The 14,701-nt window shown below is 34.1% G+C and overlaps 1 protein-coding gene across 2 annotated transcripts in view; it reads left to right on the top strand.

Annotated features, from left to right (window-relative positions):
• The window catches only part of ANGPT1 (angiopoietin 1), a 328,343-nt gene extending 314,795 nt beyond the window's left edge, over positions 1-13,548 (top strand). For both annotated transcript variants that reach the window (XM_072949606.1, XM_006211566.4), the window contains 2 exons: positions 205-335; positions 10,984-13,548. In XM_072949606.1, the coding sequence (XP_072805707.1) occupies positions 205-335; positions 10,984-11,144 (292 nt within the window). In that variant the 3' untranslated portion in view covers positions 11,145-13,548. The remainder of the gene's footprint in view (positions 1-204; positions 336-10,983) is intronic.
• The last annotated feature ends 1,153 nt before the right edge of the window (positions 13,549-14,701 follow it).

The raw sequence follows: 14,701 nt of genomic DNA, 5'->3' as shown, positions 1-14,701 counted from the left end.
TCTGTCTGTCTCTCGATCGCTCTTTCTTTCTTTTGGTTTAGGGAATCTGAGTTTCACAGCAGTTTGTTTGAAACGTTTAGTTCAGAGAAGGGAGAAAATTATGAAAAAGGCAAACATTCAACAAACCAGTCTTCTGGGTTCTGTTATTCTGTTGACTGGCTTATCTTTCCTTTTTTTTTTTTTCCTTTTTTTTTTAAACTTCAGGTTGTATTTAAAGGGTCACACTGGGACTGCAGGAAAACAGAGCAGCCTGATCTTACACGGTGCTGATTTCAGCACTAAAGATGCTGATAATGACAACTGCATGTGCAAATGTGCCCTCATGCTAACAGGAGGTAAGTCCTACGGGGCCATTCTCTAAGTTATGCTTCATTGGTTTGAGGCCTGAGGTTTCTTATCTATGAGAAAGAACTATGATCTTCTGGTCAGGAAACTTAAGAGCAAGTCCCTGGAGATCATTTTCTTCTGCCCACTAATTTACCATATGTTCTTGTGCAAGACATTGCTAGCATATTTAGAGGTTTGCCTCCTCCTCCAGTATCTATGGTGGGAGTGTGCTAAGCTTGGTTCTGAATAAATTATTGAGCCTCTTAAAGTCAGTTATTCTACCTTCTAAATACTTGATACTAATAGTGGAATGAAAAACAATTTGAGAATTCAGCATACAGAAAAAACAAAAGAACAAAATTTCTTATAAATGCCTTATAACTGTGTAATAGAGTTTATTGACCATCCTATTGAAACAGATTAAGAAGAATAAAGAGGTGTAGCTAGATCTAAAGTTTACAATGCAGACTGGCTATACGGGGGCTGTATATTATACAGTATTGACCTCTGCAGGACATCTGAGCTGGCATAGGAGATACTGTTAAATAATGCTGTATCACTGAGTTAAACAGTTAATCTGTTTGCACTTTTAAAATATTTTCTCAACCTTCTGACTGTGTCAAAGCAAAATTCTCAATTTGGTGCTAGCATATCTATAACACTTCTTCAGCACTTAGTAATAACCTTTCTAAGCAAAGAAAGAATAAACTCTTTGGCCTCAGGCTCAGGGCCTTGGTTAGGCAATGTGCCTACTTAGAATTTTAAAAGGTGATTTTATTTTAGTTTTATTGAATTTTGTATCTACCTTTTATTATAGTGTAGAGTACTGATTTCCTCTTTAAAGGAATGATGTAAACTTTGCATAATTAAAAGAATTCACAATAGTTGACATTTAACAAATCATTGATTTAAAGGAAAATATTTATTAAATATTAACAAAAGCTATAAGTGGGTACGTATGGTAAACATCGGGAAGTTGATACATGACTGACCAACACTTGAGAAACACTGAGCTAAAACCTGATGGCAAATGATGTAGCTCAAAAATGTTATAGGCTCTGGCAAAAAAGTTGGCACCAAACACAATTGTCAAAGAAACTTTTTCCATTGTTTCTCCTCTCACAGTTTTAGTGTTGGTTTTCTCTCTTAACGGAATAGTAATCACTCCCACCTTCAACAAAACGTGTTTTCATGCTAGTAAGGAAAAAAACTCTTATCATTTTACTTCCCCAAATACGGTATTACTATCATTAATATTACATATTATTACATGTTATTGAATATGTTGTACTATTTTCCATGAATTCCAAACCAACTCTGTGAGATAAGCAAGGTGAGAAACTCGAATCTCAAGTTTGTACATAGAGAAAACAAAAGTAAGTAAATGTTCACCATTGTATCCTTAACATCTAGCTCAGTAGATTGTGGCACATAGGAACTCAATAAAAAAATGTTGTGCATGAACAAATGAATAAACCTCTTGGCACCCTTAAAGTCACTTTCAAATTTTGAATCTAATGAAATGAATCATTAGGCTGACATTTTTCTCACCAGCCTATAAAACATGAAAGAGTATAGAGGGAAGGTTCGGAAGAACTCTCCACTCCCAAACCCTCCATTACTACTACCACCAAATCACATCCCATTTTGATTCCCATCTACTCCACTTGTAGTGACATCTTTTCAACATGAGACCAGCCCTAGTATTACCAAAGCCAACCTGTAATGATGCTGTCTCTATCATATCCTCTCCTTAAGCTTTAAACATGCCATTTTGGCATAACATTCAACCTCATCAAATAGTTAAAAGTTTTCTATATGCAATTTGATGGTCTCCTCCCCCAAAACAGTTGTTACAAATTTAGAATTTTTTTTAGATGATACCCACAGGTTAGGTTTTGAAATTTTTTCCTGAAAGAAAATATTCCTTTTCCTTGCTTTCTTGATCCCATAAATGGAATTGTCAGCAACTTTATACAAGGACAAAAGAAATTTGTCCAATTTCCTGCTCATTTTAATACTGAAATACTCTTCATTTTCTCCATGTCTGTTTTTACAGACAATTTTTCTAACCAAGTAAATACAACATATGAAAGACCAATGGTAAAATCTTTCCAATGTTTCCAATATGTTCATATTCCTGTCATAATAATGAAAGCATAGAGCAAAGCAAAAAGAAGAATGCATCTCTTGGTTGTCGATGAGAAAACTTCTTTGCTCAGATTTGTGGTTTTACTTCTGCTTCAAATGATTGAATTTTGTCATGTTCTTTCATCCATAATCATTCTTGGCCTGCCTCTTACTCACTAATAAACACATATGTTGGGGAGAGAAAATTTCCATTTATTGCCTGGGCTAGAACAGTCTAAGTAAATGTGTTTTTGTAGTAAACGCCATTACCCTATCAAATATCCTTTTGAAAGAATCCAGGTCTTGCAAAGCTATTCACTCTGCACAACTAAAATGTGGAATTTAGATAGCTAAGAACTGGAGAACATAAGGATGAATGTCAGTGACAGTCTGGGTAACTTGAGTATTGCCTGGAACTTATGTCCTACTTAGCTACGCCCCACCACCATTTATTCTCTGTCATAGTTTCCCTTAAAGCCATTTTCTCCATCTGATGATTTTTCCTTTCTTCTGAAAAATTTTGTTATTTGGACTTTTTGAATATTTAAAATAGTTTCTTAAAAGCAGAGAGGTTTCATACTCCTTGAAACTAATAATTCTTAGTTCTCTGTCATTATCAATTAAAGCTTTGTTTTCTCTTGTTTATTTATATATTTTCCATTGTTTCTTCTAAAAAGAATCAAGGATAAAGTAAGATTTACTGTCTGCTAACTGTCCTAAATAGTTTTCTTCAAATACATGATGGTATTTTAGTTGGAGACTGTGGTATTATTGTTACCCTTATCTGTCAAAGACTGAACAACAGGAGATAGGCTTAATTGAAAGCAGAAGATATCTCAGCTATATATAAGGTAGAACATTTTGATCTTTCTTCCTTCTTTTCTAACATCCTAACTTCTTAACTTTTCTCCTGTCAATTTAACATTATTTTTTAATGAGTAACTATTAAAAGAGTCAACTACTATTGGAAAAATAAACAAGATAGAATGGAGCTTGTATCTATTGAGGGAGACCATCAACAAAAAATAAACAAACAAACAAAAACACAATTTCAAACTACAAAAAGTTTAGGGACAAAATATAACATGTGACAGAGTTATTGGAGGAAGCAGGAAGCGATTTTAGATGGAGTGTCCAGGGATCAAAGGCTGGAATGATTTGCTGGGAAGGATTGTGCATTTCTAGTTATGGATACCTTCAAGAAGAGAATATAAAGTTATTTACCTGAAAGACTTTACTTATGCACATTCCTCTAATTGTGGGTCTAGATAAAATTATCTTGTATTTTCTTCTGGTTCTGTGATTTTATTATTCCAAGTACTCATTGTGGCTGCAGTAGGAAAAAACAAGTAATATTATTTTTCAGTGCATGGGTTGTAGTTCATAGTACATTGCTGAGTGGAAAGGAGGTATAGCAGTATGAGAAATCACATTTGCATAAGTCAAGAAATAGATACCACAGTGTTTTATACCTCCTTTCCCAGAAGCATATGTAGTTTACATCCAATTTAAATATTGAGTAAAATGCATCCAATTTAAATATTGAATAAAATACATCCAATTTAAATATTTAATAATTTTTATGTTTCATTGAACATTTCTTATGGGACTAGACCATATAGTTCAAGGTCAAAATTACCACACACATTTTCTGTGAAACTGACATTAGCGATAATTTGTCGGCATACATTTATAAGCCAGAAATATCTGTGCTCTTTGATTTCACTGACCTTAGGAAAATTTAAGTTTTCTCCTTAAGTTTCCCTCTTTACATAGGACAGTATGACAAATATGTATATTTCAGTAATAGGAGGGATAAATGTAACAGGTGATTATAGAAAATACTTTCTTAGTCCCACAAGAAAGCTCTTATTGTCCCCTCCTGAGCCCAAGAAAAGGATTCAGTTTTTTTAAAACTTAATGTTTTATATATTATTTAACATTTAGGAAATGACAATGTAATATCATTCAATGAATGCTTTTGTGCATGTCGATTCATTGTATATAAACCTAAATGTGCAAAAAAAATCTATGACTAAAATTATGAAAATAAAAACATTTCTCATTAGATTGTCACATTCAAAGCAAATGTACATTCAAATAAAACATGGTCTTTGGTAGCAAATTAGCATTCTTCAGAATAAGTTTTTCTAAAAGTATGTTAGAACTACAATTGCTAAAGTTTGCCAACCAAAAAAAAAAAAACTAACAAAACATGGTATTGCTTTACATTCTTTACTTACCTTTTCTTTCAACATAATTTTCATATTTGGTATATAATACGAAAACTATGTAAAAATGTGACCTAACCTTCTGCAGAAAGAATCTGTTGTCTTAGAAACTCCAGTCTTCTTTCCCACGCATAAACTATGTCAGCCAGCAGACAAGACTTTGCTAAAGCTAACAAAGGATATTTCTCAGTTCAATTCTAAGAGACGGAATGAAGCCATACACATAAATTTCTTAGTACACCCTAGTACACTCCGATGCTGGCAGCAGAGAGTTGATAAATGTTTACCTTGCCTGCTATATAATCTTGAAGAAGACAAAGAAAATGAAAGAAATTAACAGCCTCTCCAACTGGTTGAAGTGACAAGATCTTTGGGAAAATATAAACATCTTAGAGTTTTTAATAACCCAGGAAGGATGTGCTAACCATTGTCAGGTAACTGGCATTCCCCAGGTTTTAAGGCAAAAATGTTGAGAGAAGAGATCCATGTGGATAATTTAAGATTGATCGCAGAACTCTATATTGCATGACTTTATTTCTAAGCAATTTCTTATTTAGTACATAATCTCTAAGCCTGTTCCACAAAAATGTACATTCCTTGAAGGCAAGGACTTCTTACTCTTCACCACTGTATTCTCAGTGCCTAGCATAGTGCCTGGCACGTAGGATATGCTCAGTAAATATTAGTTAAATGAATGAATATGCTTTCAGAGACTCTGAAAGGACATTGCGAAATCACAAATGATCTTGATGAGAAGACATAAAAATAAATCAACGTGAGTACGAATGTGACTCTTTCCTGAACTTAGATTTAAAAAGCATAAGTATGTGTACATGAATTTGCATGCTCACACGTGGAACAAGCGGATGAATACTGAAGACTGGGACTGAATTTTAAGAATAATCAAACCCCAGAAAACTAAAGTCCAAATTGGAAAATTTTGAGTGTTGGCTTTGTAATTTTCAAATAAATTTGAACATCCTAAGTGCAAAATTAGGATTATATTCCTATTTTCTGGGGAGAACTTTTCACTTACTGGAAAAAGAACAAAGAATATCAGAAAATACATTTTAAAAGGTAAGTTTGGAAAGTGATTCAGAACTGGTATGCCTGTAGCACCAGGTTGCCACCAAAGGTTAATAAATTTACAGTGGATAAGAAATAACCAAACACTTAGTGTTGTTTATATTTTACACTAGTAATAAATAATATAGTGGATATTTATTGCACTCAGTGTGTAACAGGCATTTTTGCATTATCATAAATTATTTATATTTAAGAACTTATATGATGCTTCTACAAACCCTTTGAAATAGAGATCTTTGGCAAGAACTGAGATATGAAAGAGTTAGATAAGTTGCCAAAGGTCACGGAATTAGTGTCAGAGGTAGGATTTGAAGGCAACCTCCAGATAAGCCATTACCTTATCCACTCCTTTTACTGCCACTCTATAAAGGAATGGCATTCAAAGTCAAGAATTTAGATCTGTTTTATTGTTTGTAGCACATTTTCCTGATGATTTCCTCTAAAAGTGAAATGAAGTCCAAGGGAGGAAAGAGACAGTAAGGGAATATCTAGAGGACTTAAATGAATGCAAGATTACTGGCCAGGATAAACAACTTTTTATCTATGGAACAAAGAGAAGAGAAAGGGAAAAAAGCCACGTCCTTGACTCGAAGTGGGTATAGTATGAAATGACAGAGGAAACACAGACCTCCAGAAAGGTCCTTTGCCTCGCACAATAAGAACATGCTGCTGCTCCTTGAGGCTAGTTATGGGGAAGGCCGACTTTGTACACGTGAACTTGGCCCGTGATTTTCATGATGATCCCATTGATAACGATGGCACCAGTTTTTCTAGCCCCATCCTTAGTGATAAAAGAGGACAATTCTTCTCTGTGCAACTTATTTTGCATATTGCTGATTAGAATGCATGCATTGAAAAATGAATGAAAGAAACTCGTAACAACAGATGTATCTTTTAATTTTGCTGTGCTTTTTACCTTGGAAAAGAAGCATTGAGAGACATTTTGTTTAGGATCAGAAGAATTTGAGAGTAAGGTTTCCTGACTTTCAAATAAATTTGAACTTCCTGAGTTCAAAGTTTAGAATTAAGGTCCTGTTTTCTGGGCAAAGTTTCACTTATTGGTGATAAAATGTGAATTTTCTGCTTCAAAGATAAAGGCTTAAATGATTTTTAAAGGCCTAGAAAGCCCAAGATAGTTATTACAAAACTAAATTTTAATGAGTTAAGTGTAAATGAATTAGAAACATGCATCTCAGATTTCTTATTAAAATATACATGAGGTTACAGGTTACGAAGAAAAATGCTTGGCCAAGTACATCTCAGCAGTTGCCAGTCTTAAAACATTTGAGACATTTTATCAGTTGTCCCAACAGCAGATGGAAGCTGCTGCTTTCTTCCATTCTTTGCTTGCATCACTGAGTTCTTTTAAGCTTAAAGTGCCTTTTTCTAGATTAACTTCTTTAACATATTGCTCATCTGTCATTCCCAGGCACTTACAGAACAAAGCACAAAGTTAATATTTCTCCAGGATTATAGAGGGTATAATTCAGCTATCTGGTATCTTTATCATGCAAACCTAGACATCCTCCTTTATTTGTTCACAAGGACACCTCAGTCTATGCAAACTCTGAGTTCTGAGTACCCATGAGTACGTATGATTATCTATGAATGCCAAAGAGTACATATAAGTGACCAGGAGTCTGTTATGCTTTTGCTTGCTTTCTATAAACGTGTTTTTAAACCACATCTCTTCAGGATTTATGCTTAAAAGACTTCGTAATGCTTATTTTTTTCAAAGAGAGGTAGAAAGTGGACAAACAAATATTTGATACAAAGAAATTTCCTTGCTTGTTTAAATGCATGTGTCAGAGAAAACAGAGAATACTCGCTTGTACAGAAATAACTATTTTTGCTACCTTAAAGTTCAGAGTATTTCTTAAAAGACACTACAACTGAACCTGTCATGAGAAATAATTGCCCTTTCATTTCATTTTCTACCATCTTAATTTATAATTTTTATTATCATCAATTGCTCTCTAATACTCCATAGTGTTCATGGCCCACTGGTCTTAAGATAAAGAGATAATCAAAAACCTTAACCTCTGATTTCCACATGAAGTTAAAACAAATCACTGAAAACAAAACCAATATTAAGCACTTAAATGCCATATCTTTACAATGCAAGCATGGAACAACTGTACTCATTTGGGTCCAAATTATTTTCATATTTCTCTAATTAACCCCACCAAGCAAATAAGGAAATATGTTGGCCACTGATAGCCTTCATTATTAAATCATTATAGTGCCCCACAGGACATAATCCTTTTTGTTCCTGCTCTAAAACTTCTGCCTGCTTCCTAGATAACTTAAAAAAGCACTTAGATAGTATTTTACAGGTTCTAATAGTACGCCATTTTATTTTATACCTGCAACTGTGCTGTGAAAGTGGTTAATCAGATATATATAATCTACATCTTATGAATGAGGGGTAAGTGTCTGTGTGACATTAGAAAATTTCCTTAAACTGTCTGAGCATCAGTGTCTGCATTATGGTACTTGCCATACCACCTAAGGCTATTTGGGGAATAAAATGAGAAAATGCGTATAAATATTTTAGCAGAGTCCTTGACACATGTTAACTGTTCAAGAAATATCAAATACTGTTTATACTATTGCCTAAGGTTCCTTGGTTATTAATTGGTGAAGTCAGAATTCAAAGTCTGGGTCTTCTAATTTCTGGTCTAGTGCCCTCTACACTCCACATTTGCCCACAAGAAAATTTCTAAACATATAATAAAAACCTCCATTTTCTCGCTTCTGTTTATTATGCTAGCCCTGCATTCGCCAACCCCTGACCCACTGGCAGTCCAGCCAAGCCAAGCTGCTTGGCAGGCACTCTCTCCTGCTCTCCCAGGGTACTTACTGTCTTTAGAATCTTTTTCTGTCCAGTGAACTTACACCCATCTTTCAGGATCCAGCTCCTTTTTTGTCTGTTTCTCACATTAAGAGTAAGTTCCATGAGGGCAAGGACCACATGAGTCTTGTTAAGTGTTGTGTGACAACACTTCATGATAATTACAGTGTAGAGTGAATAAAGAAAGAAAAAATGAGTACAGTAAACATGGATGTTATATATTCAAATGTCTATCAAATATAGCCTTTTTAGTAAATTAGACTAATCCAGACCATAGAGGCTTTAGGAGGAGAGTCAGTCTGTCAGTAAGCCTGTAGTCTCTGCCAGTCATGTGTTAAGCAAACAATTAGCTGCAGCACGAAGCGTAGGAAATACAGACCGTGGCTTTTCATTGCTCTTAGGATAATGAACAATGGACCATGTGATTTAGTCTTCAGACCCTCTCAGCTGCAGGCTACTATTTCTCTTGTTAACCCTGACCTGGCCATATTCATCTTCTTTCTATGTTTTCAGAACGCCATTCTTACCACAAACATTACCTCATTTTAGTCATTAGAAAAGATACACAAGATCAATTTATCTGATTCTCTCATGTGCCCTTACTGTTTCTTGTCTCTTTCCTAAGCTTGCAAGTTTCCCAGTGAATGTATCCTTTAGCCTGTGCCCTTCATTGCCAGGCTTCTGTTGCAATAGACCTCTGTCTTCCCACACTCTTCCAGAACTCTTATGATTTTCTATAAACCAAACAAAACCACACGCTTTTACCCTAAGTATCCTAATGTTAACTTGGAGCATCATTCTATGATTTGTAGTAGTTCCCAACAATAGAATAACTGTGTTTGCTTTAGAGACCATGGTGGATATTTGAAAGACTATGAAAGGTTCATTAACATGATGGAAGAGTGCCTCAAGAAGGTCATAGAAAAGGAGGAGAAAGTTAAAATACCGAAGCAATCAAGTTGAGTTTCATTTTGTCCTCTGAGAGTCTTACGGGTAAATAAATTCCCTAGAATTAGAATGTCTTTTGTAATATAAATAGCATATTTTTACTAGTTGTACTTACAAAAATAATTTTAAAGGAATTAATCTTAAGGAAAAAAATGTGGAATTTTACAGTTTCCTCCTTCCTTGCCAAACAAGAACCTTCTTGGCCCTCATGTTTTGACTGCATTAACATCTATGTTGTTTGCATGCAGTTGGTACAACAGCATCGAATATAGTATCTTTCCAAATTCATCGACATACCTTTTCCCTAGTATGAATTGGTGATTGATACAGCTTGTTATGCCTCTACTATGACTTCATAAACACAAACCAGCTATATTCATTTTCCAAAATTGAAAAATGAGAACTAGCTTTTCTCCATTTAACTTTTTCTAAAGTTTCTGCAAGATGATGCTCGTGTTACAGTTAAACATCAGCTGTACAGCTTTCTCTTTCTTTAGCTATTAGTCCCTTAGGTATAACTCTGCAATCAAAGGGAGGTCAACTGTATCCAAATACAAATATGCCAGAATGTCTCTGCATTAATCTCTCCCTAAAGATTTCAATAGTGTTACTTCAGGAGAGGGAGAAAAAGTACTATGTTTTATCTAAAAATCTAGGAACTTGATTCATGGAAAAAAAAAAAGTACTGAGTTATCCTTGCAGAGAGCTATGTGAGCATAGGATCTCTTGTTACTCATCATTCTTCTTTTTACTAAGTTTAGAAAGATCTTAAACAGTCACAGAAAAAAATACTACTATATAGGAATTATATGGCTACTGTTGAACACTTCCCATATTGCTATGAACTACAGAGAGAGCAGAGCAATTCAAATTCATCGTCATCTCCCAGTATCCATTAATTTCAGAAGCAGCTGAGGGCCAGTTCTTGGTAAAATAATGAAATAGGTGGAGAACATCTTTCTCTCTCTTTAGATGTCAGTTGTCTAAGCTGCTGAACTTCATCACTAATAGTTAATCTATTTCCAATAACAGGCTTCAGGTGGAATGCCTCTTAAGAGTATCTGCATTTTATCATCCTTCTTATAAATTCAGACCTGTCATATATCGTATCTTGAAGCTCAGATGTTCCCCATCCTTACAATGGGAAATGAGTTCCAGTGGAGTGACCCTGAAAGCTGATTTCCATGAGAGAATTTTTCTCTCCCACTTGTTTGTACACTATCTAAACTGGATACCATTTGAAACAATTTCACTACCAAGAAGATATTTACTAAATACCTCCTGTTTGCAAATAATCACAAGTATGAAGGCTTCCCCTCAGTTACTGGCATTCATTTCCAAATTTTCCATTTACTTATAATTGTTTCTTCCCCTTCTTCTCTCTTTCGTTATTAACTAATTTTTCAGGCTGGTGGTTTGATGCTTGTGGCCCATCCAATCTAAATGGAATGTTCTATACAGCGGGACAGAACCATGGAAAACTGAACGGGATAAAGTGGCATTACTTCAAAGGGCCCAGTTACTCCTTACGTTCCACAACTATGATGATTCGACCTTTGGACTTTTGAAGGCACAATGTCAAAAGCAATTCTGAAAACCACAAAGAATTCTGGAGAGGCCACCAGATGAGAAACTGCTTGAAAACTTCTGAAGCAAACAATATTGTCTCCCTTCCAGCAACAAGTAGCAGTTATGTGAAGTCACCAAGGTTCTTGACTGTGAACTTGGAACCTTTTGAGTTCGCAGAAGTCTCTACTTGGGATGACTGTGTTCACACGGCTTGACTGTAGAGAATGCCACTCCCTGTCATGCTTTAAAAAGGGAAGAAACTTCAGCTTGCTGTGCTTCAAACTACTACTGGATCTTGCTTTGGAGCTATGGTAGCCAGATGATAAATATGGTTTATTTCATGTAAAACTGAAGAAAAAGAAGAAGACAATGGACAACAACAACAACAAAGAGTACACGTGAAGAATAAAAACAGGCCTGCCATAATCCTTTGAAAAATATGTATTACACCAGTGAAATGGTGTTATTTCTATACAAACCTACTAACAATAAGTTTGTACTATTGCACAACTTTAATAAAAGTTCAGGAAGAACAGCATTGCCCTCTGAGTTGGTTAAATGTTAATGGATTTCAGAAGCCTAATTCTGTAATCATATTTACTAGTTGATTTCAATTAACCCGTCTTCAAATGTAAACTATTAAGAATTAGAGTGCATGAAGAATAGCAGCATGAGGTAGAAACACACTCGATTACTGTTTAATTTTTTGATATGGTTTTCAGAAAAAATGAACATAATCAAGTAGGGACATATGAGGTGAAAAATTATCCCGCCATGCTACAGTTTTAATTTACTTTAAAAAACTAATTGACTGATATATAAATATATTTATAGCCTGAGTAAAGTCTAAAGAATGTGAAATATATCATCAAGCCCTTAAAATAATATACATGCATTTAATATTTTCTTTGATATTATACATGAAAGCAGTATTTTAGAGTGTATGAAGCTGAAATAAAATCAAGTAAACTGGAACAATTCATTTTACAGTATCTTCTTGCATGTGCACACTTAACGGTAACTCCATTATTTTTAAGATAATGATCTTTAATTCTTCACCCTGTTATTTCATGCTAATTTAATTTTTTCCTAATTAACTGAAACTTGCTTTCCAGATCACCCTGTTCCAGTTTCTATAAAAGATACACTTTGAAGTCTATGAAAAATAAAAGAAGAATTATAAATATCATTGTACATAGCATGTTTATATCACAGTCAACCTAATAGCTGTTTAATCTCCAACACTGTCCTCAGTTGATGCAAATAAACATGTTTTCAAAAAAATCCACTTAACCACTTTATGAAATATATTATTTCTTCATATTTTTCTCCCTTGGACTCTGTTTTCTTAGGCAATTTCTGATTTTTATTAATTATTGTTAGTGGAGAAAACTGACAAACCTTTCTGTTATATTTTAAGGAAAACATACAAAAAAAGAAAATTAATCATAGTCACCTGACTAAGAAAATTCTAACTGGTAGCTGCTATAAATCTCTTAATGAAAATATTCCTATGGGATTGTCTATTTTAAGTGAATTTGGGCACAGATTTGTGTGGCAATTTGAATTTACTACAATACTTTATCAAGAAGTGTTCTGCCTTTAAGTGTGCAAGGTTATAAGAGTGAACAGTTTTATCAAACCTTGAGGTACTACAAGATAATAAAATTGAAATCCGTATTGGGTCTCCTTTCTTAGAAAAATAGAAGTTATCAGGTCAACAACACCAATTTTATACTTAGTGACTTGATCTATTATGCCTTTGTGGCTTTCTTCCATTTGAGAGAATAAAGCTACTCATGTTTTAAAGAAATTATTCTTTAAAGTTTACCATCAAATGTTTATACTTTTGTGTGTGTGTACAACCCTGTTTTGCCTTATAGGTGATACTTGAAGGTAGTCCACAGTTTTTCTATTCTTGGTGACTCCTTCATAGTACCGTTTAGCCTCTCCTTCTAAAAATCTTCTTGATTGTTTTCATTTAAGTGAATGAGTGAGTGAGTATTTTGTTCCTTTGTGTTCCTGCAGATTTTTCTTTCCCAGCCTTTTGATAACTAATACTATTTCCCAACTCATAATACAAAAATAAAATGAAATAGTGGGGGAAAAAAAGAAAGTATGATATTTACTGTTTTGTTACCTGGGTTTGAAAAAAATATTTCCAATTATTTATAATGAAGCAGTATAAAATGTTTTATGACTCTATTATGTACATTGTGTTATGCCTACATGTTGGTAGCCATTTAACGTGTATATCCTTTGCATTTAATTATTTCAGAAGAAGATAATTAGATAATAGGATTTCGTCTTTAAATTTTTATGTTAATTAAATTCATGTGTTTTCTATGCCAATTTCTTCACATCAGTCACAACTTTATTTGATTTAAATAAAATTGAAAGTAACATATTTGTGTAACTCCATCTCATTTTAAATATTTTACAAGTTTTAAAATTAGAGATCTATGAAAGTATGGGTTCCCTGCGTGGGGGGGATCTGCTAAATGAACTAAAGGGATCTACTAAATGAACTCAATCTTTGAAAAATCTTTTAGTCTTGGATATGATAAGAAAGCTTAACTCCATTAGAATGTTAGATCAAAGCAGGGGGTCTGAGTGCCACATCTCTACTGTATGATTGTTAAGTCCCATCAATTATTATTATTTTAAATTTCTTAAGTATTCTTTTTTATTGAATGAAAGATTCTTTAAATTTTATAGTGCTTTACAATTTTCAAAAGTTTCACACATGTAATTTCATATAATCCCATAATAACTCTTTTTTCCCCCTACCCTTATATTGCCCCTCCCCACTTCCCTCTCCCCACTGGTAATCACGAGTTTGTTTTCTTTATCTGTGAGCCTGCCTCTTTCTTGTTACAGTCACTAGTCTGTTGTATTTTTCAGATTCCATATGTAAGTGTTATCATACAGTATTTTCTGTCTGACTTGTTTCATTAGCATAATTTCCTCCAAGTCTATCCTTGTTGTTGCAAATTGGAAAATTCTATTCTTTTTCATGGCTGAATAGTATTCCATTGTATGTATACCACATCTTCTTTATCCATTCACCTGTTGATGGACACTTAGGTTGTTTTCATATCTTGGCTATTGTAAATAATGCTGCTGTGTTCATGTATCTTTTTCAAATTAGTGTTTTTGGTATTTTTGGATATATATCCAGGAGTGGAATTGCTGGGTCATGTGGTAGTTCTATTTTCAGTTTTTTGAATAATATCCAAACTGTTTTCCACAGTGACTGCACCAATTTATATTCCCACCAATAGTGTGCAAGGGTTCCCTTTTCTCCACCTCCTCTCCAACATTTGTTATTTGTAGACTTTTTGATGATAACCATTCTGACAGGTGTAAGGTGATGTCTCTTTGTAGTTTTGATTTGCATTTCCCTGATGATTAGTGATGTTAAGCATCTTTTCATGTGCCTGTTGGTCATCTGAATTTCCTATTTGGAAAAATATCTATTCAGGTCTTCTGCCCATTTTTAAATCAGGTTGTTTGTTTTTTTAACAATGAGTTGTATGAGCCCTTTATATGTGTT

Source organism: Vicugna pacos, chromosome 25 (assembly GCF_048564905.1).
Source record: "Vicugna pacos chromosome 25, VicPac4, whole genome shotgun sequence".
In the NCBI taxonomy this organism is placed as follows: domain Eukaryota; kingdom Metazoa; phylum Chordata; class Mammalia; order Artiodactyla; family Camelidae; genus Vicugna; species Vicugna pacos.
The sequence above is the reverse complement of the archived record's forward strand: the minus strand, read 5'-3'. Positions and strand labels throughout refer to the sequence as shown.